Source organism: Maniola jurtina, chromosome 13 (genome assembly GCF_905333055.1).
Source record: "Maniola jurtina chromosome 13, ilManJurt1.1, whole genome shotgun sequence".
Lineage (NCBI taxonomy): Eukaryota > Metazoa > Arthropoda > Insecta > Lepidoptera > Nymphalidae > Maniola > Maniola jurtina.
Genome location: NC_060041.1, coordinates 12,234,122 through 12,257,778, shown reverse-complemented (window position 1 = coordinate 12,257,778; position 23,657 = coordinate 12,234,122). Strand labels below are relative to the sequence as shown.

The window sequence follows — 23,657 nt, the reverse complement described above, 5'->3', positions numbered from 1 at the left end:
TGTTATGTCATATCATACATTCGTAGCAAGGACCCTGTAATAAAGATCAAGAGTTCTTTGAACAAAAAAGAAAATAACATCGTGAGGAAAGCTGCATAGCTCGAGGGAAATTCAGAGATATTAGTATGTGCAACCCGTCATAGCAGTAACTCCTTAGAGAAAAGGGTAGGGTACGTGTGATTTCATGATTTTTGGAACCCTTTTTTATTTACAACTTTGCGCTTGACCGAATTAGCTCGTATTTTATGGGTACTAACATATATTTAATAATGAGAATGATCTATTGACGACACAAAAGCAATGAATATGGCTGATTTAATAAAAATGGAAAAATGCAAAAATTATGAAATAGTTTTTTTTTTTAAGTTATATATATCTATAGTTAGATATGAAAGAAATTCATTGCTTAGACACATAGGTGTAAATACACCTAATTTTTTTTAAATAACCGATTGTCCTTGGAGGTATCTACTTTTAGGAATAGTAAGCGGGTTTTAGTGCTGGTTATCTTTTTTTAGTATAGTATATAAGTACATTACGATACGTGTGACTTAAGTAGTTCATTATTTCATGACATGAGTTAGCGCGTGCCAGCCAGGTAATCTCCCAGTCTTCCTTTGATAGGTCCGAGGGGAAGAGCAGTATTCGGGCCCCGGTAACATGGCTAGTAATTTCTCTTCGGGGATATTGTTCGCTATGGTTAATGACCTAACAGGGAGGGGGAGTTTTCTCCGCGTGTCCCTCTGACTAGCAGAGGGCACAGTGGACAAACGAGGAGGAACGGGAAATACATCTCCCATTGGAGGGACGTGCCATAATGGACTGTTTAAGCCGCACGTATTGTAATGTACAATTTTTAAACCAGGTAATATTAAACAACCCTAAACTCGACTACTACTCATTAAAAAGAAACCCACTACGGACGAACGGATTCTTTGTAAATACGTGAATGTGAAACTGACCTTTGTGCATAATACTCGAAGAATGCAACCAATATCTCGATGGATCTAGTCATTGCTGCCCACATTTCGTGCGATTTGCATTTTGATAGAGACGGCAGAGGCAGTCTTGACGGACCGTCCGACATTTATGTTTTATTCACATAATAAAAACTAAAAAATAAATGTTAACAAAACTTTTTTGCTCACTGTACCAAAAATGCGCACTATGTTGCGTCTACTACTTTATTATGTTAGAGTCTATTTCTTACGTAATTTTCATTTTAATTATTTTGGATTTTTTTAATATAGCATAATAATAATGTCAACTCTACTGATTATCAGGCACTCGTTATTATTATCTTCAATGAAAACTATGTGTCGTGACAATTTTTTTAATTACATGATTTTGTGTAACATATCAATTAGGTACTACTAGGTACTACTGTGATCTATTGTTGTTTTAAACATGAAATGCAGTAGTAGCACTCGTACGTAGTAACGTAGTACTTATTGTAGTAACACCACCTACGCCGTAGGCTCTGCTATGCAACAGGTAAACTTATTTAGTACAAAAACACTGATACTCAATGCAACAAGCTAAAAACAGGCTTTAGTGAAGACACTCCGTTCCAGAACTATCCATTTTGTTTCAAATTACGAACGTTTATTTCATGTATTTTTTTTATTATACTAAATGGTTATACTCTAGCACGATGCGTACATCTACACCGGCTAGGTTCCACGGACTGAGGGCCCAAAACCAAAGCGCATGCTCTCAGGGAATTATTCGACCATTTAAAATGAACTCCTATACCTCTTTATCCTGTACAGAAGTCAGGACTAGCGGGGATTTCGTTCTAAAGCTCGGAGCTCAATACAAGTTGGTCGCTAAAGAGACAAAATACATATTATTATCAAGGTAGACATTTGTACGTATGGGAATCCACAGTTGGTTTGACCAGCTTTGACTTTACGAATTTTTTACTACGATTTTTCATTCCATGTGCATCACATATTTTTTTATGCTTTGCGTACGTGACAGGGGATAGTTTTCTATGAAAATTGAAGCTGTGAAAATTTTTCTTAGTTTTCTACGATTTTAATTTAAGTATCTACCTATTATTTTTAATTTGCTGATGTCTTGGGCTATATTTTTGTCGCTTTATTCAGTCCATTACGTAAGATTTCCAATTTGTTTACGTCTCTTACAAACCCTCAAGAAAAGCTATTAATATAACTTATATTTTTTACGACAGTAGTTACAATTCAAGGACAATGATTTTCTTACAAGTAAAAATGAAACTAATTCCAAAGGAAATTGTCTTGGTAGGTATAATATTATAGCAACTAGGTATTCGTAGTAACTGAGTATCTATCTCGCTACAAACTTTCCAGGAACTTTTGTCAGCGTAAAGGGAAAATAAAAACTTCCCTTCAAAGATAAAATCTGAGGAGTTTTCTATTAGTTGCCTTTGAAAAATTATAATAAGTACTGGAAATATTATGTAATTAGGTGATCTTAATTAGTACGCACCTAATAGTTTTTAAAGTAACTAGGTTAGGTAGGTATCAATATTTTAGACTAAACCTTTTGTTTTTGTACCTATTAATCATTTATTATCGATTGCGCTGTGGTTACCGGAATTTGTGGATACACCATATTAACAGATATTATTTAAGAATATGCAAATATTACAAACTTGTTAAATTTGAGTGATTTTTTTTTTGTTGGTTTACCCTTCAAACACGCCGAAACGGATCAACGGAACGTAATTTAACATAGTTATTTTACAGGATACTAATTTTTATCCCAGGAAATCAAATAGTTCCTCCGGAATTTATTAATAGCCTAAATCCACGAACACGAAGTCGTGGGCATAAAACTAGTAAGTACCTAATACAACATGTAGAATTTTTTTTTCTTGCCATAAAGCTCCATTATATCATTGCAGCTTTATTGCCACTACCATCTAGCCTATGGGCTGATAAGTAATATTATTCTAGCTTAAACTTCTACTTATGATTAATTTCTAAATCTAATTTACAGTCCAATAACTGTCCTTCATCATGATCAACCCATTTCCGCCCCACTACTGAGTACGGGTCTCCTCTCAGAATGAGAAGGGTTTAGGCCATAGTCTGCCACGCTGGCCCAATGCGGATTGGCAGACTTCACACACCTTTGAGAACATGGAGAACTCTCAGGCATGCAGGTTTCCTCACGATGTTTTCCTTCACCGTTAAAGCAAGTGATATTTAATTGCTTAAAACGCACATAACTGAAAAGTTAGTGGTGCGTGCCCGGGATCGAACCCCCGACCTCCGATTAGTAGGCGGACGTTCTAACCACTAGGCTATCACAGCTTATGAGGATGATATTATAAGAAATATGGGTATGTGGACAAGATTAGCCAGAAACAGAACCATTTGGAAAAATTTAGAGGAGGCCTAGGTCGATGGACACGCAGAGTATGAATTAATATTTTAAAACCTTATAGTATGTAAATACTTTTTTAATTGTAATAATTTTATGTACCTATATCTAATTAATTAATTAAGAAAAACCTGTACAATTTTTAGTCTACAATAAAGGCTCTTTTTATTTTATTTTATTTATTTAACTCTCCTAAGTTTATTCTAATATTATGGTCTTACAGTTCACTATTGTGACCTAGATAGTTGAAATGAAAGGTTTTCTTTCGTTTGACTAGATTGGAAGAACAGTGTACCTATATCTGAAGTAAGGTCTAATAATGAAAGGAGTAGGTTTACATAGACAGTCGTTTGCACTTGTTGCATCGTTGACGCAAAGCAGTAACAGGATTTTCAGGGTTCCGTAGGTATATGAAATGTGCCGACGGGACCCTATTACTAAGCTTCCGCTGTCCGGCTGTCTATCTGTTTGTCTGTCAGCGGGCTGTATCTCATGAACCGTAATAGGTAGAGTTGAAATTTTCACAGAGTGTGTGTATTGCCGGTGAAAGAATTTTTGAAATCGGATGAGTGGTTTTGGAGATTACCTCCTACATCCAAACTTACAAACTTTACCTCTTTATAATATTAGTGTAAATGTAGATAGAGAAAACTTATGCCGGTATATGGCACATATCTAAGCTCCTGCGCCTATATTATTAACATGTTACTTACTACTCGTAAATTCTAATTAAGCCCAAGGAAATGGAATCCTATCGCATGTCTGACATCATTCGAATTCAATTTGATCGCATCCGATTGGAGAAACCTACCAATTACAGTGAATATCACATCTAAGTATATAATATTAAACAGATGTATTAGTGGCAATCGTGGAGGGAACGCCCCGCACACCCGCACAGACCCATGCTAACCTGATACGGGCGAGTGCGTCCCCCGCCTCATACCCCGATTGCCATCTCAACCTGTCGCGTAATAGGTATACATACGAAAGACTACATGTCAAACATTCACATGTTTAATGCTTTTTGGTGCAAACCTAATATAAGGTGCAAACTGCAAACACACATTGAGCCGCGATAGCACAACGGTTGAGGGGCGGACTGAATTCCGTAAGGTTGGCGGATCAAACCCCACCCGTTGCACTTTTGTCGTACCCACTCCTGGTACAAGCTTTACGCTTAATTGGAGGGGAAAGGGGAGTATTAGTCATGATTAGCATGGCTAATATTCTTTATAAAACAAAAAAACCAACTGCCAAAGTAAGGTGGAAGCGGGCTAACCTGGAAAAGACATAAGGTTGTTTTTCCAGATATGCAGCTATGCTGTGAGGAGGATAAAATTAAGCTATTATGTGGCCATTTTCACTAATGCTAAGTTGTGTAGCGAAACAAGTAAGATGTGCTATGAACATGCCGCGCCGCGAGATAGCTGTGCGAGGAAGTATTATTTTATTATTGTATTATTGAGATCAAAGCGACCAGTACGACAAAACGACAATTTCATATGTAAGGACCTAATAGATACGCGACTCAAGCTAACAGATGCATCGACTGTACGGAGAGCACGTAGGTCTACACCATTCGCGCATCCGTAGTTCTCATCCGTAGCTCCCATCCGTATATCCCATCCATAGCTTCCCTCCGTAGCTCTCATCCATAGCACCCATTTCTCCATACAAAAAAACATAGCTTCGTTGAACCCGTTTCCACCAAATGCTAAGCTAGGAGTAGCAATTCATATGATTGGTAGCTATACATCAATAGAATAGAATATATTTTTATTCAAGTAAACTTTTACAAGTGCTTTTGAATGGTCAAACTTGTTTACCACTGGTTCTGAATGCCGTTCCAACCGAGAAGAACCAGCGAGAAACTCGGCGGTTGCTTTTTTCAAGTGTTCAATTTACAATAATATGCCATACTATATCAGCAATTGTAGCCCCGTGAATTGCTAAAGTGTTTCAAATCCATAGCAATGAGCACACATCTCTGGTGGAAAAGCAGCCTAACAGTTTTTATTAAAGCCTGTATGGATTGTATAGTTTGGATGGTGGGGAACTTATTAGCCAGTCACGGTCGAAAGATAAGAAGTGATCTAGGCTGTTTTCTAACCGGGAAAATAAAGTGACCCTAAAAGACCTTGAAAAGATCGAAATCCATGTAACTAGAATATGCCGTTAAACCTAGTAATAAAAACCGCCAAAAAAATGTTCCCTAGGGCAATAATATTAGTGTCTTGTAACAGTGGCTTGGGTTGCCATGGCAATATAATCGATTGGTACCACGTAGCCATCTCTCTCTTATTTTGAATAAAATGCATCGCTCCGTCTCACTTGCACAGTTATCGTTACAAATTGCCTTGGTGATACCCTGCATTTCTTTGTTTTGTTAACTCTATGTTAGCTAAAGTCAATGAAATGTTAAGAAAACTTTGACGATTCGAGAGTGTTTGTGAAGGATAGTTGGCTTATATTTGGGTTCCGTATTTGGAGATGCGGTTTCTTTTTTCCCTGGAGAGAAAAACGAACACCTATAGGATTACTTCGTTGTATGTCTGTTTGTCGTGTCATTAAGGGAACCAAGGGAATCAAAATTTTTGTAGGTACTTTCCGTTGACCTAGAATCTTGAAATTTGGCAGGTAGCAATGTCTTATGTTAGCACTAGAAAATAAAAAAATCTGAAAACCATGAATTTATGGTTACATCACAAAAAATCATCATTATCATGATCAACCAATCGCCGGCACACTACAGAGCATGGATAGCTCTTTCGCATTTATAATATTAGTATGGATTGTTTGACAGCAATCAGACCTGCTGGTACGATACGACTACAATACGATAAGTAAATATCGCCAGTTATGTATAAAGAAGCTTCTAAACAATAGTTCCAGAGGAGTGACCCAAGATATTTGTCATATTCTTGTTAACAATCCAAAGGTAGGTATGCTTTTGTCCTTTGTCCCTGCGAAAACTTGCACTGTGCTAATTTAAACCCTTCATAACCACGCTCGTTTAAGTTATGTGGGTACATAGTTATGAGTTACATTAACATTCCCTACCTACCTAATATTAAACTTGAAATTAATTTAAGGAGTGCCCGCGCAGGAACCAAAAAATACTTTTTAAGATTTTTAGGGTTCCGTACCTCAAAAGGAAAAACGGAACCCTTATAGGATCACTATCTTGTCTGTCTGTCTGTAATACCAAGTGGGGTATCATATGAAAGAGTACATTCTAAAACAAATTTTTATTTATTTATACGTACAAATATTTTTTGGAAAATGTTGGAAAAAATATCCGAGTACGGAACCCTCAATGCGCGAGTCTGAGTCGCACTTGGCCGGTTTTTTATTATTGGAATGAGAGCCAGCTGGTGGCAGACTTTGCTATTTTATACAAGGTGAAAGTTTATCTGCGTACTGTCCCCAACACAGGGAAGAATGATCAGCGAATATGAAGTTCGGATCAAGGTGTCTTTACGAGATAACAGGTGTAAAACGTTTCTCTCTGTTTTTGTTTGGGATTAAAGCTAGAAAGAGGTAGGTATAGGTATTAATTTGATTCCGTGGAGAGGGTATTATTATGTGCATTTTTAACCCCCGACCCAAAAAGAGGGGTGTTATAAGTTTGACGTGTGTATCTGTGTATCTGTGTGTCTGTGTATCTGTGTATCTGTCTGTGGCATTGTAGCGCCTAAACGAATGAACCGATTTTAATTTTCTTTTTTTTGTTTGAAAGGTGGCTTGATCGAGAGTGTTCTTAGCTATAATCCAAAAAAATTGGTTCAGCCATTTAAGAGTTATCAGCTCTTTTCTAGTTTTCTTGTAGAAAAGAAGGTTAGATAACCGTTAGGTTCATAATATTATGTCAATTGACAAATGTCAAGCTGTCAAGATGGACGTTGCCTAAATACATAATTATTTATTTGAAAATGATGTTTTGGAAAACTCAGATACTTTAGATCGTAGGCGCGGAATAGTCCAAAAAATCAGTTCAGCCGCAAGTTCAGCCGTTTAAAAGTTATCAGGTCTTTTCGGTCTTTTCTAGTTACTGTAACCTTCACTTGTCGGGGGTGTTATAAATTTTTAATTTACACTTGTATAAAGACTTACTCTATAAACGTTGACTTTGCACTCGCGATTTGCGAATTCCACGCTGAATGCGCCTGTTTGACCAAATCTCAAATAACTCTCCATTGTCCTAACTTTGACTCAGCAGCTCGCCGAGAAACTTTACACTCATTTTCCAGATTGTTGTTGAAAACTTTTACAATTCTTGAAATAAATTGTTGATGAGAATGAGATTTTGAAAAGTTTTACGGAAAATGAAAATTTGTGGACTGAAGTCACTTCGTCTACGTAAAGTGGTTTTCAAGACTTAAGTTGTTTTATATTGTGCTGTCCAACAATTTTCTTTACTAGGAAGTTCGATTGTAACACTAAGGTTCTAAGTATATAACTACTTTGGTTACCTACTTACTGCCTTTGGTTAGCTTCTTTGGTTGTGGGTCTCCAAAATAAAAGTAAAATATAAAAAATACCTACCTTTCACGTTACATTTAACAGAATATTAGATACCTAGGTTCTGTCCCTGACTTTGTCTGTATAATCTAAAGAAACTAAACATTTTTCGCAATAATTTATAGGCATTCATGGATAGTGATTGATTTGTTGAATAAGACAGTAGTTAAGTACGAGTAAGTACATACTTGACCCTCGGCTAATTTTCTTGATAATATGTAGAAAAAAAAATCGGTGGTCATGAATATATTTTGAAATCATAATTTCGCAGCTTATTTGTACATTGCACCCAGTTCTTTACATGGATAAGTAGAGAGTCATTCAACGAAAGCCGGAAAGGGATCATTGTGCCTAATTGAGCGATATTGTGTTATAATGCCAATTGTAAAAGCAATGGATTGACCGACATGTCAGAGGTTATTCTTTAGTGTTTTTGTCATAATATTTTGACTGATAAAAACTTTCTTTTATTATAAGAGCTATAAAATAATAAATACTAATTTTTATTGTCATCTATGAAGATATTAATATTTTTGATATTAGTATGTTAATATTAATGCCATCTTGTAGCAGGTCATAGTATTTAGTAGCAAATAACATGAGTCTGTTGACCTAAAAATAAGTTAGACGCTATGTGTGAAAATAATTTAATTTAGTAGAACTTAATTTTTGAAGCAGCGCCATCTATTAGCAAATTGCCAAAGTACTTAATAAAAATTGCACGCCCTCTAGTACAGTATCTCAAAATATACGTTTCACCATTGGTGCCTAGATGGCGCCACAACAAGGAAGACTATTTAGTTTAAGTAGTTTCCAATAGATGGCATTGACTATAATTCAAACGAAAAAGTTTATTGGCGCGGAAAAGCAAGACCGGAAAAATAAAAGTGCGCGTAGACGGCGGCGTAGCGGCGTAGACATTCTGGCGTAGATCTCAAGGACGAGGCAATAAGAATAATATTATTACTGTTATTACGAATCGTAATAGTCTGATATCATATTTTATGTCAATAAGTACGTCTATTTATTATTTACTAATTAGAGAGTTCAGAGATCAAAAATCTAGAAATTGTTGTTAACATTATGGTATTCAAGTGAGAACTTCAATAGTCTGTTTATTTGCGCTCACGGGCAAGCGTTGTCATGCATAATCGTGCAGTAATTATGATACACGGCAAAAATCCACACTAATGTGTGAACGTAAGTGTGTCTGTCTGTCTGTTACCTTTTCACGATTCACTTAATCAATTTTATTGAAATTAGGTACAGAGATAACTTGTATCCCGGAGATGGATCAAAGGGAAATTGAAATCGAAAAATCAAAGAGTTTGCACTTCTCGCACAATTTTTATAAAATCAATATTCACAAGGGCTTAGTTGAATTGATTTTCCAAAAATGCTTTATGTGAACTCTTTAATTTTCCAGGATAAAAAAGTGTCTATGCCACTCTCCAGGCTTTTAACTAAGAAAGTTTAATATTATACTTGTAAAAATCTCGTCGATCCGTTTATTCCTTGCGGCTTGATTGACAAACGAACTAACAAACATACTTTTTCATTTATACATGGGTAGAGAGACATGTGGGGTGTGATTACGTGAATACACCCCTAGAAAACCCATATAGTTTTGTGAATAAACACTTGATTGATAGACCTACAACAGGCTACACGCACTGAAACTGCTGAAGCGGTTTTGATCAAAAGCTTTCTAAAGGACTAAGTACATTGTTCACTTTGTGTAAACTTTGACGTTGTATTAAATAGGTGTATGAAGTATGGACCTGTCAATCCTTTGTGGCACTTTTTTGTGTGAAAAATAATGACTTCCTTTGTGTGATAGATAACAAATAATATTGTTCGCACGAGGATGATTTTTGTCTTTTTACAACAATCTAGCTATTTTTGAAATCCCGTGGGAATTCTTTGAATTTTGGGATAAAAGGTATTTTACTGTTTTACCTGTTGCTTAGAATGCAAGATATTTCTGTAACAAAATCCGGTCAGTAGTTGAGCCTTGAAAAGATAACAAATGGCCGGAGTCAAACAGACACTTTCGCATTTATTATATAAAGCATATATTATGGACACGGTATAGCAGTAACAGCCTAGTAGTTAAGAGGGGTCTCTCCGTCACTCGCTTCATACAAACGTAGTTCCAATTTCATTTTAATATTAAGCAACAAAAGTCCATGAAATTTTGCAGACATATTCTAGAAACTAATATCTATGTCTGTGGTTTTCCAGATTTCTGTTAAAATATTCGGTTTCAAAGTTACGCGGTCTTAAAAATTTACATACAAATCATTGAGCCCCTGTAATTTTAAAACTACATATTTTTAGAATAAACCTAAAACACCACAGACACAGATATTAGTTTCTAGAATATGTCTGCAAAATTTCATGGACTTTGGTTGCTTAATATTCAAATGAAATTGGAACTACGATTGTATGAAGCGAGTGATGGAGAAAGCCCTGTTAAGACGTCGATCTCCTGTTTGGGAGGTTGGAGGTTCGATCCCTCGTACGCACCAATATCTTTGAGTTTTATGTGAGTTTTAAGCATTTAAATATTTCAAAGAAAACCATCGTGAAGAAACCTGCAAGTCTGAGAGTTCTCTATAACATACTCAAAGCTTTGCCACTCCACACTTGGCCAGAGTGATAGGAGAGCCAATTTTGAGAAGAGACCCGTGCTCCGTAGTGAGCCAGCGATGGGCTGGTCATGAATCATAATGATGATTAATATATTATGTTTCAAGATACTTTTGAATTCAAATAATACAGATAAAATCTACGACAAAATAGGGTGAAAGCACTGGTCATCGTCCCCGCGTGTGAATAAATCTAAAACAAATGAGTCCAACCCGACCCATGTCAGTGTGTCGTTTAAGCGTGACATTTTACGCTAAAGTCTTGCTATTTGCTTTATTTATGTATTTAATTATGCCAAAAACGTCGTCTGTATATAATTTAATTAAATTGGGATGTTGACTAAGTCATCTCATTAGTGATAGGCTTAGACGAAGACCGGAGTTAATTGCGAAACGCTCTCGCAATCAGCATAGGTTGATTGGGGCAGCAGAAATCAATGGATAGTTCCTATCCATAGATTTCAGTTGTTACAATCAAACTACACTTTTATGAAGGCTTGAAATCTGGCCTTTTTCCTTGTCTACATTATAAAAAAACTTTCGTGCATTGCAGCCTCCTATGTCCAAAGGTTTGGACTGGCGTTGATAAATGAGTCAGTGAGTGAGTCAGACTTTTCTATACTTATATTATAAAGAGGAAAGATTTAAGTGTTTGCAATCGATAAACTCTGAAAATACTGAACCGATTTTGATAGTTCATTCACCATTAGAAAGCTACTTTATCCAAAAGTAAAATAAGCTATGAATGAAATAATATTTACCGCGGATGAAGTCACTAGTCTTTTTATATTATATTTAGATTTTTACTGATTTGGCACTCAGTCACCCTCCTTAACTTTAAGCTGTAAGAGCTAAAACAGCATGTGCCTCAATAAAAGTGCAATACAGTAATGCAGCTGGAACACGCTTCGGGCATTTCAGCCCTATTTCAGCTCGTTTCATTCCAACTGTTTAACTACGTGTACAGCAATCGACACAGCTACCCGTTTTCATAGCAACTTATGCGAAATAAAATCTGCTTTATGAACTCAAGACTCAAGTCATACTCGTACTAGCATATTTTAGGGTTTCGTAATAAAACAAGGAACCGTTCCGTCCAGTCCATCGGTCCATTTATCTGTGTCAGTCATTTTAAAAATAAATATTTATAAGAGCTCCAAGGTGTAAATTTAGTATGTTATAGAAAGTAATTTAGTACCACTCTATAAAAGCATGAAGGTATTATGTATTTAAATTTTGAAAAAAATGATTTATTTATCACTAGCTGGTGCCCGCGACTTCGTTCGCGCGGATGTAGGTTTCTTAAAATCCCGTGGGAAGTATTTGATTTTCCGGGATAAAAAGTAGCCTATGTGCTAATCCAGGGTACAATCTATCTCCATTCTAAATTTCAGCCCAATCCGTCCAGTAGTTTTTGCGTGAAGGAGTAACAAACATACACACACACATACAAATTTTCGCCTTTATAATATTATATAGTGTGATCAAAGTTTCAGCAATTATATGCTATAGCTATGCCTACAACAACTTTTCATACCTTATGCCTGTTCGTACAAGCAATTGATCAGTTTTGTAATTATACGTCAAAATGGGAGTTACTTTCAAAGTTTCATTAAAAAGTATTCCTAAACATTACTTACGTGCATTTGTTTTACATGGAGGTGATAATATAACTCGTTACGGAGTTTAAGAGGGCTCTCTCCGTCACTCGTTTCCACTCGTTTCATACAATCGTAGTTCCAATTTCATTTGAATATTAAGCAACCAAAGTCCATGAAATTTTGCATATATATTTTAGAAACTAATATCTATGTCTGTGGTTTTCCAGATTTCTGTTAAAATATTCGGTTTCAAAGTTACGCGGTCTTAAAATTTTCATACAAATCTTTGAGCCCCTGTAATTTTAAAACTACATATTTTTAGAAAAATCTAAAACACCACAGACACAGATATTAGTTTCTAGAATATGTCTGCAAAATTTCATGGACTTTGGTTGCTTAACATTCAAATGAAATTGGAACTACGATTGTATGAAACGAGTGGAAACGAGTGACGGAGAGAGCCCTGTTAAAGCTGATTTCAAACTACGGAATATAATATAATATTATATTACATCTAAGTGTGAACAGTGACATTTAAAAGTAGGCTGAGCGATATTTATATATTATATTATATTTTCGTATTTTGTAGGCAATTCATGCTGTCTTTCCACCAAGTAGAGGGTCTACCAACGCCTCATTATCCGATGTGAGGTTGTTGTTTCAGTGACCCCATGTCTTCGGTTCTTCGAACTATGTGCCTTGCATATGCTCCTTTAACTTCGCAACCCGTTGGGTTATGTCTGTTACTCTGGTTCTCCAAGGATCTTCTCATTTCTGGTTTAATCACGTAGATATCTATGAGCATATCTCTGGCCATCGTACACTGAGTAGGTACGGAACATAACAATAGTTATAATAGCCTTATTATATTACTAATAGCAAAAATTATTGAAGTAAAAGACACGTACGTAGTAACTTGTGTGACCGGGTGTACGTCAATAATAACTTCGCATAGCTTTCTGCTTCCATTCAGTCGAGGCTAACGCTTTGTGCTTTTTCCATCCCTTTTTAATGATGTGTTTGTTTTTTAATTGTTTGATGCTGGGCGCGTGTATAATCCAGTTTACTTTTCATTTCCTTTTCAAAGAAAACACTGTAACCTTTCGAGAAAAATATAAGCAACCAAACTAGGGTTGGACTTAATTCCGTTTTCTTTAAGTTTACTTACTTACAATTTTATTTTATAAGAACGTAGTGCCATCAATTAAGCCCGCAAGTGCAGCTACGAGTATATGTTATACAAGTGTAAATTAAAAATTTATAACACCCCCGACAAGTGAAGGTTTACAGTAACTACAAAAGACCTGATAACTTTCAAACGGCTGAACCGATTTTATTGAATTATAGCTACGAACACTATCGATCAAGCCACCTTTCAAACGAAAAATCCAAATAAAAATCGGTTTATTAGTTTAGAAGCTACGATGCCACAGACAGATACACGAGACACACGTCAAACTTAAAACACCCCTCTTTTTGGGTCAGGAGTTAAAAAGAAGAAGCCAACTGACTGACATAATATCAGTGTACCTACAGCACAAATTGCTGCTTGAGATATTTAGCTGTGACGTTTCCGAGATATGAGCTATCAAAGTTATACTGGTAGAGTAATCAGTACAACAGTCTAGCCACTACAAGTTTGATAGTTTATTATGCATGGCCCCTATTGAGAAAAAAAGAAAATGGCCGACATATAGGAAGGATCAGGGTCCATATTCAAATTATAAACCCCTTAAAAATTGCCATCTTACATTAACATATTGCGTCGTCATGTGGTTACAAAGTGGACTTTAATGTGATGTAAACGACGCGATTCAAAAATACTTTTCATAACTTCAGGTTAACGCTCATTTGGTATCACCCTAAGATCATTAAAAACTAGTGAACTAATATCGTAGAAGCGTATGGTAGAGCAATCCATACTAATATTATAAATGCGAAAGTGTGTCTGCCCGTCTGTCTGTCTGTCTGTCTGTCTGTCTGTCTGCTTTCACGGCCCAACAGTTAAACCGATTCTGATGAAATTCGGTACAGGGTTAGCTTATATCCCGGGGACGGACATAGGCTACTTTTTATCCCGGAAAATCAAAGAATGCCCACGGGATTTCTAAAAACCCATCCGCTGAACCGATTTGTATGTTTGGTACCGAGGCAGCTTGCGTCCCTGTTATTGACATAGGCAACTTTTTATCCCGGAAAATCAAATATTCCCACGGGATCTTTAAAAACTTAATCCACGTAGATGAAGTCGCGGGCATCCTCTAGTATTTTTTAATTAGAAAAAAGAGGAAACACTATGGGAAAAACTTGGTAAATGCGAAAGCTTAAAGAGAATGCTCGGTGGCGCTTTTCTTCAGTGAAATAGTGAGTGCCATTAAGTCTAATAATGCAGTTTAAAGTTACTAACCAAGCTATTATTAGCTTTAATCTCTCCACGGAGAGAAGTTAATATGAGCTCTCTCTGTTACTTAATCCCATACAAATGACAAAGACAGAAAATTCAGTGGGTCTTAACTATTTTGGGTGACCAACGAATCAAACAGTCAAGAAAACATGAGGTGGTGATAAGCGTCCTGTTGAACTTAAAAGTTTAATGGGTAGTATAATCTTTACTTACCTAGGGTCAGGTTGGGGTACCTATGTATAGTAAGAATCAAATAGTCTTAAAAGATTAGTGTCAGGCTCACCGCTAAGACGACATCTTGTCCTTAATGCCACTTAAGATGCACTTAAGCCTTTTTTTTTTTTTTTTTTTTTCCGCTGGTAAAAATGCAATTACGCATGCCGCTCAATAGCGGGTATGTGGGGCTCACTGGCAATGCATTTGTGCTGCATTCATATAGCATACCCACTAAAAAACCCAGCGGTGCCGTCCACGTCAGGTTAGAGGCGTCTCAGGATCCCGGGTGTCGTATGCGACTGAGACGTCTCAGCGTTAAACCGGCACAGTTTTAGTGAGGGAGAAGATGAGCGTAATGTCTCCTTCTTCTCCCCTGTCTTCTTCTGCGGCGTGGGTGAGCGTCAGCGGACAGCTCTCACACCCGCTCCGCGGCCTCCTTCAGTGTTATGACAGTTTCACAGAAGGAGGCCATCACACTCCAGCTCGTCTTACTGCTAATCATGCCGTCTATTATGCTCGACAGCGAGAAGTTTCCTCCAAGCCTAGACGACACGATGTGGCGCTGAGGCCCCCATGCCGCGCATTCCACCAGAGTGTGATATGCCGTATCTTCTGGCGCACCACACTCCTGGCAAGCTGGAGTCTCCTCCCGTCTCGCGATCTGATGCAGGTACTTGCCAAAGCAGCCATGCCCTGTAAGTACCTGCACCAATCGGTACGTCAGTACTCCGTGCTTTCTCTTGAGCCAACGCTCAAGGTGTGGCCGGATCGCTTCAACTGACCAAATACCGGCGACAGGCGTCTCCAGATCCTCCTCCCATCTACGGATCAGCGCTGCCTCAGCCAGAGCTCTTCTTGAGCGGATCTCCTCTGCCTCCGGTTGCTCTCCACGGGCTCTCATTTCTGCACGGTAGCGGTACACCTCGGAGAGCACCTCAGCCTGGAGTTCCCACGGTGGGTCGCCCGCTAGAAGGGTTGCAGCTGTCCAGGAGACCGTGCGGTATCCCCGGATCGCTCGAACTGCGATGATTCTTTGCGGTCTCCGCAAAAGCATCTTGTTATGTGGTGTCAGGGCATGTATCCATATTGGCGCCCCATACAGTGCCATGCTTCTAACTATCCCCGCATATAGTCGCCTGCAGTTGGATTCTGGCCCCCCAATGTTAGGCAACAGTCTTCCCAAAGCAGCGGCGGCATTAACGAGCCTAGTGCCCAAAAGCTCGAAGTGCTTTTGAAAACGCCATCGTCCATCCAACACGAGGCCCAAATATTTCATGTTGGCCTTTACAGCTACTGTTGTGCCTTGCACAGTGATTTGTGCACCCCGTGGCGGACCTCTGCGAGGACCATGAAAAAGGAGGGCCTCGGTTTTCGAGATAGAGACTCTCAAACCCAGCAACCGAATCCTATCCACAACCAGTGACGTGCCAATCTCCGCCAAACGAGCCGCCTCCTCATATGTCCTTCCACGGGCCGTGACGAGGGTATCATCCGCGTAGCAGAGGAGTCTCATCCGTGGAAGCAGCGGGGCCCGCAAGAGCCAATCGAAACCAATGTTCCAAAGCACCGGCCCAAGGACCGATCCCTGCGGAACCCCGCTGCAGACACGGCGCCGGAATATTTGCCCATTACTGCCCTCCCACAAGATTTGCCTGTCCTGCAAGTATGACTCCAGCAGTCGCTGGAGGTATAGTGGTACTCTGTGATAGCAAAGTGCTTCCAATAAAGTCTCAAATGGGAGACTATTGAAGGCATTTGCAACGTCAAGCGAGACTGCAAGAACCACTTCCCCTCTATCGATCGCTTCCATGGTCAGACTCTTCAAGGCATCCAGGGCATCCAGGGTCGAGCGACCTACCCTGAATCCATACTGTGCCTCAGATAGATTCGGGCCTACTGTCTCAAGGTGCTTTATGAGGCGAGTGGCAAGAATCTTTTCAAAGAGCTTGCCCGTCTCACTAAGCAGAACTATTGGTCTATATGCTGAAGGGGAATCCAGTGGGCGGCCCTCTTTGCGCAGCAGGCATAGCTTTCCTTCTTTCCAAGATTTCGGGAACTGTCCAGCACGTAGGCATTTGTCGAAGAGCTCCCTGAATTTCTCCCGCAGGCATTCCAGGGCAATATGGATAACTTTGCCCGGAATACCATCGGGTCCCGGTGCCGTCTTTCTAGCCCGTAAGCGGTCGAGTCCTAGGTCCAGCTCCTCCTCTGTGATAGGAGGAATGCCATCCGGCATGCCATCTCTCCCAAAAGGGGCTGACATAGGCGGGGGGAAGTGACTCTGTGAGTCGGGGAACAGTTCTCCAACTACACGCAAGAGGAGATCAGGTTGCAGGGTCTCCGTTATGGGTGCGCCTTGTGTGCGAAGCTTATTTCGTGCAGCACGGTAGGGACGTCCCCAGGGGTCCCTGTTTAGCGCCTCTAGCATCTCTTCACGGGCAGACTCCTTAGCCTTACTTATGGCCAGCTGCAATTCCTTCTTCGCCTGTTGATAAGCGCTCCGCGTTTGGTTATCCAGATCCTGGTTCAGACCGTTTCGCCTGCGATTCCGAACATATTCTCTGCGGGCTCTGTTGCAGGTTACCCGGAGATTGGCGATTTCAGGGGACCACCAATACACGCGGCGACGAGGAGACCGACGCCGGGTCCGTGGCATGGATGCATCACAGATGTCTTTTAGGGCATTGCACAGCTGGTCAGAGTGTTCGTCCGCACTAATGTTGCTATTGATGCTGGACGAGGACCACCGCAGTACAATGGCAGCTTCTTTAGCTAACTCGCGGTCCAGTAGACTCAAGCTCCAGCGCGGAAACTGGCTTGGGCTTCTTGAGTGGTTCCTCGGCCTCGGACGGGTAGAGATCTCAAAACGGATGTAATTATGATCCGAGAGGGTCTCCACCTCTCCCTCTACTCTCCAGTTGACCACTCTGTCTGCAACCGCAGGAGTGGCAAATGACAGATCTACCACAGATCCCCCCTGCTGCCGCACACAGGTGTGTGTCGTTCCTCTATTGAGAAGGGACAAACCCGAAAGAAGAGCCCAGATCTGTACCGCCCTCCCCCTTGCATTTGTATTGGGATTTCCCCACGCCTGGGACTTTGCATTGAAATCGCCAAAAACGACGATGTGCGCTCCCGTCTGTCTATCAATAGCTGCTCTGACGGAATCGAGGTAGGCTTCAAATTCTGCCAAGCTGCGGTTGGGCGAGAAATAAATGCCCACCACTACGTATTCCCCCCATTTTGCCACCGCGTATCCGGAACCTCTTTCTAATACCGTGAGCGAGATGTCGGTATTGTTTCTGGTCAGAACTGCTACCGACCCATCCAAGTCGCCAACCCAGTGTGATTGGGGAGGAATATAATAGGGTTCACAAGCGACTGCCAGATCTATTCCCCACTCCATCATTGATTGTAGCAAGAGATCTTGTGCCCCAGCGCAGTGGTTAAGGTTTGACTGGAGAAATCTTACATGACACGACTGATTCATGATGACATTTCAGCTTCCTCTTGCGCCTGACGACGACCAGCGCTGGTGGCGGCCTGAGCCATTGAGACCATCTTACCCTTCACTGAGGGAGGGTTACAGCTCCTACCCCCCATGATATGTTCTGATGGTAGCCCTGCGTCTTTGCACACTGCGCAGCGCATTGGGGCTATGCATCCCAGCGATTTGTGACCGTTTCCACCGCACCGGAAGCACAGGTCGCCTCGGTTTGCTGTGGACGGACAGACTGGCTTTGTGTGCCCGATACCGAGGCACTTAAAGCAGCGCAAGGGGCGTTGCTCTAGCACATGGACCTCGGCAGAACTCCAACCGACCCGTAGCTTCCCGGCTTCCGAGATTACTTTAGCCACCTCTATGGGGCAGTGCAAGATGGCTGCGCCCACCCCACTGGGGCCGGACTGCACTTCTCCCACTTTTAACGACTCGGTAGGACAGTTCCCAGCTCGCACGACGGCAGCAATTATCTTTTCTTTTGTGACCGAGTCATCAAGTCCAGTGACCCTGAGGGTCGCAAGCTTGGATGGGCGAACCACACTAGCCACGCCATCTAAAACAGTGCGGAGCCTGCTCGCTAGTAATTCCGCCTGTTCCGCCGTCTGGCCCTTAGGAAGCTCTAAGAGCCTGGCGCCTGTAGCCGCTCGGCGAATTTTTATTCCTTCGCCGATGCCAAGCTCCTCCAAGTTAACCTGACGCTCCGCCTGCTCCAGTATTTTAGCGTAGGTCACCCCCTTTTCTGCCGCTTCCGGCTGCAATGTGACTACGACCGCCGCGGTTTTAGGGGACGTAAGTTTCGGTTTAACCGGCTGACTTGTTTTGGCGGCAGTGGCAACCGTTGGGGTGGTGGCAGCGCCGGCTGTGGGCGGTGAGGTTTTTTTGGCCTTTTTGCCCTTTTTGACAACTGTTGCCCAGTCATTGACCTCCCTTGCCTCAACTCGACTGGGTCCAGCCATTGTCTCAGGAGTCCCAGCGGGCTTCGAGGCCACTGTAAAACTCCGAGTCATCGGGCCCATCCGAGCAGTTGGAGCAGCAGTAACTGTCTGCGTCGCTGCCATTTCTCGGCTCTTATCCGCTGCTAAGGGCGGGCGGTGCACCTTCTCGGGCAGAAGCCTTTCCTCAATTCCGGCAAATCGGGCATCCAGCATGGCACCGACAGAGATAGCAATGGATGCCTTTAGCTCCTCGATGAGTTCCCCACTTAGGCTGGAGACGGACGTGGTATTTGCCGCCGCCATGGTCGCCTTCATCTCGCTGAATTCCCTTCGGTGGGCTTTTAACTCCGCCTTGAGGTTTTCCACCTCCTGGCGTAAGCGGCCATTGTCCACTCTAAGTCGTCGAGTTTCCTCGGCTTCCGTTCTGGATGCCAGAGCATCCACCATCTCTTGCAGAGCGGCCGCTGAGTCCTTAAGGAGCTTAGCATGTGAGCCCTTAAGGTGCCCTGATTTGGTGGCAACCTGAACTATAGTTGCCACGCTTTTACCTGCAACGGCTCGCAGCTCCTCGGCGCTGAGTTGGGTGGGGTCCTCTTTTTGTGCCTCTAAAGGAATGTCTTCAGGGTCCAAGACGGGCTCAGATATCCTCTTGCGGCACACTCGATCTCGTAGGAATTGGTTGAAAGCTTCCTCTTTGGCCTCTTCCTTCGCCTTTCTGAGATTGACTCTGGCACGGGAGATTCCTGTACCTCGCCCTCGGCCTTTAGCCCTACCACGGCTTACGGATGAAGCCATGGAGCTCTCCGAGTCCGGGTCCGAGTCAAGGCCTGATCGGAGCGGACTCCGAGTTCGAGAGCTATCTCTTGGTACCGACAATGACTCCCGTGGCCCGTGACTCCGCAACTTACGAGCAGCAGCTACATCCGTCTCCGTACTGATTCCGTCGTCCATTTGTACCTAAATGGGTGACCTGCTGGCGGCAAAGCCAAGCAGGTCAGCTATCAAGGGAACAAACACAGCCTAGCCTACAAGCATAAATTCCTATCCTAGCTTAGCTTAATCTAACCTATCCTATTTAATCTAACTTATCCTTATTGGTCTATCTTAACTTAGACTTAACAGCGTCCCTAGGTCACTTAAGTGTCACTAGGTCACCAGCAGGCAGCAACGTAGAATATCACAACACCACAGCACAGGCACAGTATTACCCCAGGCCGAAGCCGAGTTTATCGCACATTCATGAGGATGTACCTATTCACTCCGAATTCGAGGCCACGACAAGACGCGAGAATGCGTCCGCGCTTCGCGCGCCGCCCATTCGTCCGTGTCGCACCGAGAACACAAGGCAATCACAACACGTCTATCTCGCACGAGGTGCGATGCGCGACTCCAAGATGCACTTAAGCCTGGATTAACGAAAGGAAACCAACTTTATTTTCCAACTAAGTACCTAATGAATAATAATTATTTTTGTTTTCAATAAAGGTTCTAGAAAACGTTCTAATATGTAGAAGCATATTTTTATATCATTAATAAACTGTATTTTAGTGTGAATTTGAGAGGATTAAATATCGTAATAAGTAGGTACCTCGCGTTTGTTTAGGAGCTACGATGCCACAGACAGATACACAAATACACATGTCAATTTTATAACACCCCTCTTTTTGGGTCGGGGGTTATAAAAAACAATGGCGGGAAGCAATAGAGCGATAAAAATGCTTTCATTTAATTTCCGTCATAATTCGGCCAAATTATACGTATCTTACCAAAAATTCGGGAACGAACTATTTAACCTTTGTTACATAGAGTGAAGACGAGATTCTTCCCAACGTAATAATTCCTCAGAGTAGAACGTCAGCGCTATTGCAAAATGCTTTTAGCTGAAATGTCTTCAATCCGAACTCGAGCGTATCCGAGCTCGGGAAGGGAGCTGCTATTACAGTTTCTTTACCATTGACTTTCTCAAAGTTGGAATGTGCAAGCAAAAGATTTTCTACGCTAGGCCGTCGGAATGTCCTTCCGTTTCTAGTTCCAAAGAAAACCGCAAAACAGCACGTCTAAACAACTGGCATACAACTGGCTTCTAAGTTAAACTTGAGACTTTCTTAGTGAAATAGTTTGACTGGAACAAACCGAATAGACACGCCTAAATGCAAAAACAGATGGTATCCGACCACATGACTTACAAGTGTAAATTAAAAATTTATAACACCTCTGACAAGTGAAGGCTACAGTAATAACTAGAAAAGAGCTGATAACTTTCAAACGGCTGAACCGATTTTCTTGGATTATAGCTAAGAGCACACTCGATCAAGCGACCTTTCAAACAAAAAAAACTAAATTAAAATCAGTTCATTAGTTTAGGACCTACGATGCCACAGACAGATGCACAGATACACATGTCAAATTTATAACACCCCTCTTTTTGAGTCGGGGGTTAAAAAGTGTTTGTTAGTATGCCTTCTAATGGTATGGGTAAGGGTCGTGACGTGAATTCAAATCATTGTCAGGTTTTGACGCTAGCACTTGCAACGTGATTTGCTATCTGCGTCCAGTACTTTGAACTGTTCGTTGATTGATCAGTCAGTCAGTCAGTCAACCAGTCAGTCAGTCAGTCAACCAGTCAGTCAGGTTTCCCTTTTATATATTTAGATATAAAAGAACATCTATAGATAAGTATAGTTGATTTCATTATTCTAGGAGTGTCGGTTATAACTTAATATTACGTGACCCATCTGTTTCCCCGCTAGCTAAGTATCCTTAATGAATTTATCTTTCTTTTCCTATTACTTACATTATTTTCCTTTTTTTGCCGTGTTTTATGTAACACTAGCCGACGCCCGCGACTTCGCCCGCGTGGATTTAGGTTTTTTGAAATCCTGTGGGAACTCTTTGATTTTCCGGGATAAAAAGTAGCCTATGTGCTAATCCTGGATATTATCTATCTCCATTCCAAATTTCAGTCAAATCCGTCCAGTAGTTTTTGCGTGAAGGAGTAACAAACATACACACACACACACGCACACACACACATACAAACTTTCGCCTTTATAATATTAGTGTGATATTGCCACTGAAGCGCAGCTGTAGCACCGCTCTAACTTGAAAATTTTAAAATAATTTGGTACGTTGTGTAAATACTGGACGTAAAGTTTTGCAACAAAAAGTGGCAATGATGCCCGTGAATCTGACTGCGTGGATTTAGTTTTCTAAAAAGTTCGTGGGAACTTTAAATGTTCAAGGATACAAAGTATTTTCAGGGATAATATATTGTTACCACTCTCCAGGTCTTGCTATAGGTTGATTGCCACGATCCATCAACATTTCCCATTAATCTACTTTTTGCTCAGCTTGCTTGTCACATGGCATGAATACTGAATACTGGTTCATCATGATCATCATGATCAACCCATTTCCGCCCCACTACTGAGTACGAGTCTCCTCTCAGAATGAGCAGGGTTTAGGCCATAGACTGCCACGCTGGCCCAATGCGGATTGGCAGACTTCACACACCTTTGAGAACATGGAGAACTCTCAGGCATGCAGGTTTCCTCACGATGTTCTCCTTCACCGTTAAAGCAAGTGATATTTAATTGCTTCAAACGCACATAACTGCAAAGTTAGTGGTGCGTGCCCGGGATCGAACCCCCGACCTCCGATTAGGAGGCGGACGTTCTAACCGCTAGGCTATCACAGCTTAAATATAAAATAGTGCTTAGACTTCATATATTTCAAAATAATAATATAATAGGTATATTTAATAATTAAATTAGATGATTCCCTAACCTTCGCCCACTTGGATTCAGAATTCCCTTGGGAACTGTTTTTCGGTCGCCGTGATCCGGAGCTGTGTCTGTATCTTTCATCAAAATCGGTTAAAAGATAACAGACAAATAGACAGACACACTTCCGCATTCAAAATATTAGTAGGGATAAAAAGCAACATAAATAGTGGTAAATATGAATCCATCTCTTGTATAACCATAGCAACGGGCAACAGAATTTATTTGCAGCTCTGACTCAACATCAAAATGCAATTTTCAGCGAGCGGCAAAAGGCATGAAACGGCACATTATTAAATAATTTTTGCTCGTAAGTTATAGCTTAATTATAGAGCGCTTCCTCCTTCAGATTTATTGCCTTTTAAGCGAGCCAGTGAAGCGTTTAAAAAAATAATAGATACTCTCCACTTTCCAGCTCGCTTTACTCGTTACCAAGCAATTACCGAGATATTAAAAAAGTTTACTACAAAACATTCTGCTATTTTTCATGTTAGTCATTTTCATGACATTATACATAATTCATTATACATAACATAAATGAAATTACAATGTGTTATATATGTAGATACGTACAATGTATATGTAGATACGTTATTTTAATATGCATTTAAAATTATTAATAATTGAAACTACCACCATTGGATCACATTTGGACATGAATATCTCT

At 40.8% G+C, this 23,657-nt stretch overlaps 2 protein-coding genes across 8 annotated transcripts in view; both read right to left on the bottom strand.

Moving 5' to 3' along the window:
• The window catches only part of LOC123871265 (synaptotagmin-7), a 425,136-nt gene that overhangs the window by 122,492 nt on the left and 278,987 nt on the right, over positions 1–23,657 (bottom strand). For 2 of the 7 annotated variants that reach the window (XM_045914963.1, XM_045914965.1), the window contains exon 1: positions 963–1,666. The exons of the other annotated variants lie outside the window; for them this stretch is intronic. In XM_045914963.1, the coding sequence (XP_045770919.1) occupies positions 963–1,087 (125 nt within the window). In that variant the 5' untranslated portion in view covers positions 1,088–1,666. Of the gene's footprint in view, positions 1–962; positions 1,667–23,657 lie in introns of those variants that run through there. 7 annotated transcript variants of the gene reach the window in all.
• Positions 18,210–20,079, bottom strand: LOC123871264. The gene has a single exon (XM_045914959.1). The coding sequence runs from the start codon at positions 20,001–20,003 to the stop codon at positions 18,258–18,260; it is 1,746 nt and encodes a 581-aa protein (XP_045770915.1). The 5' UTR covers positions 20,004–20,079; the 3' UTR covers positions 18,210–18,257.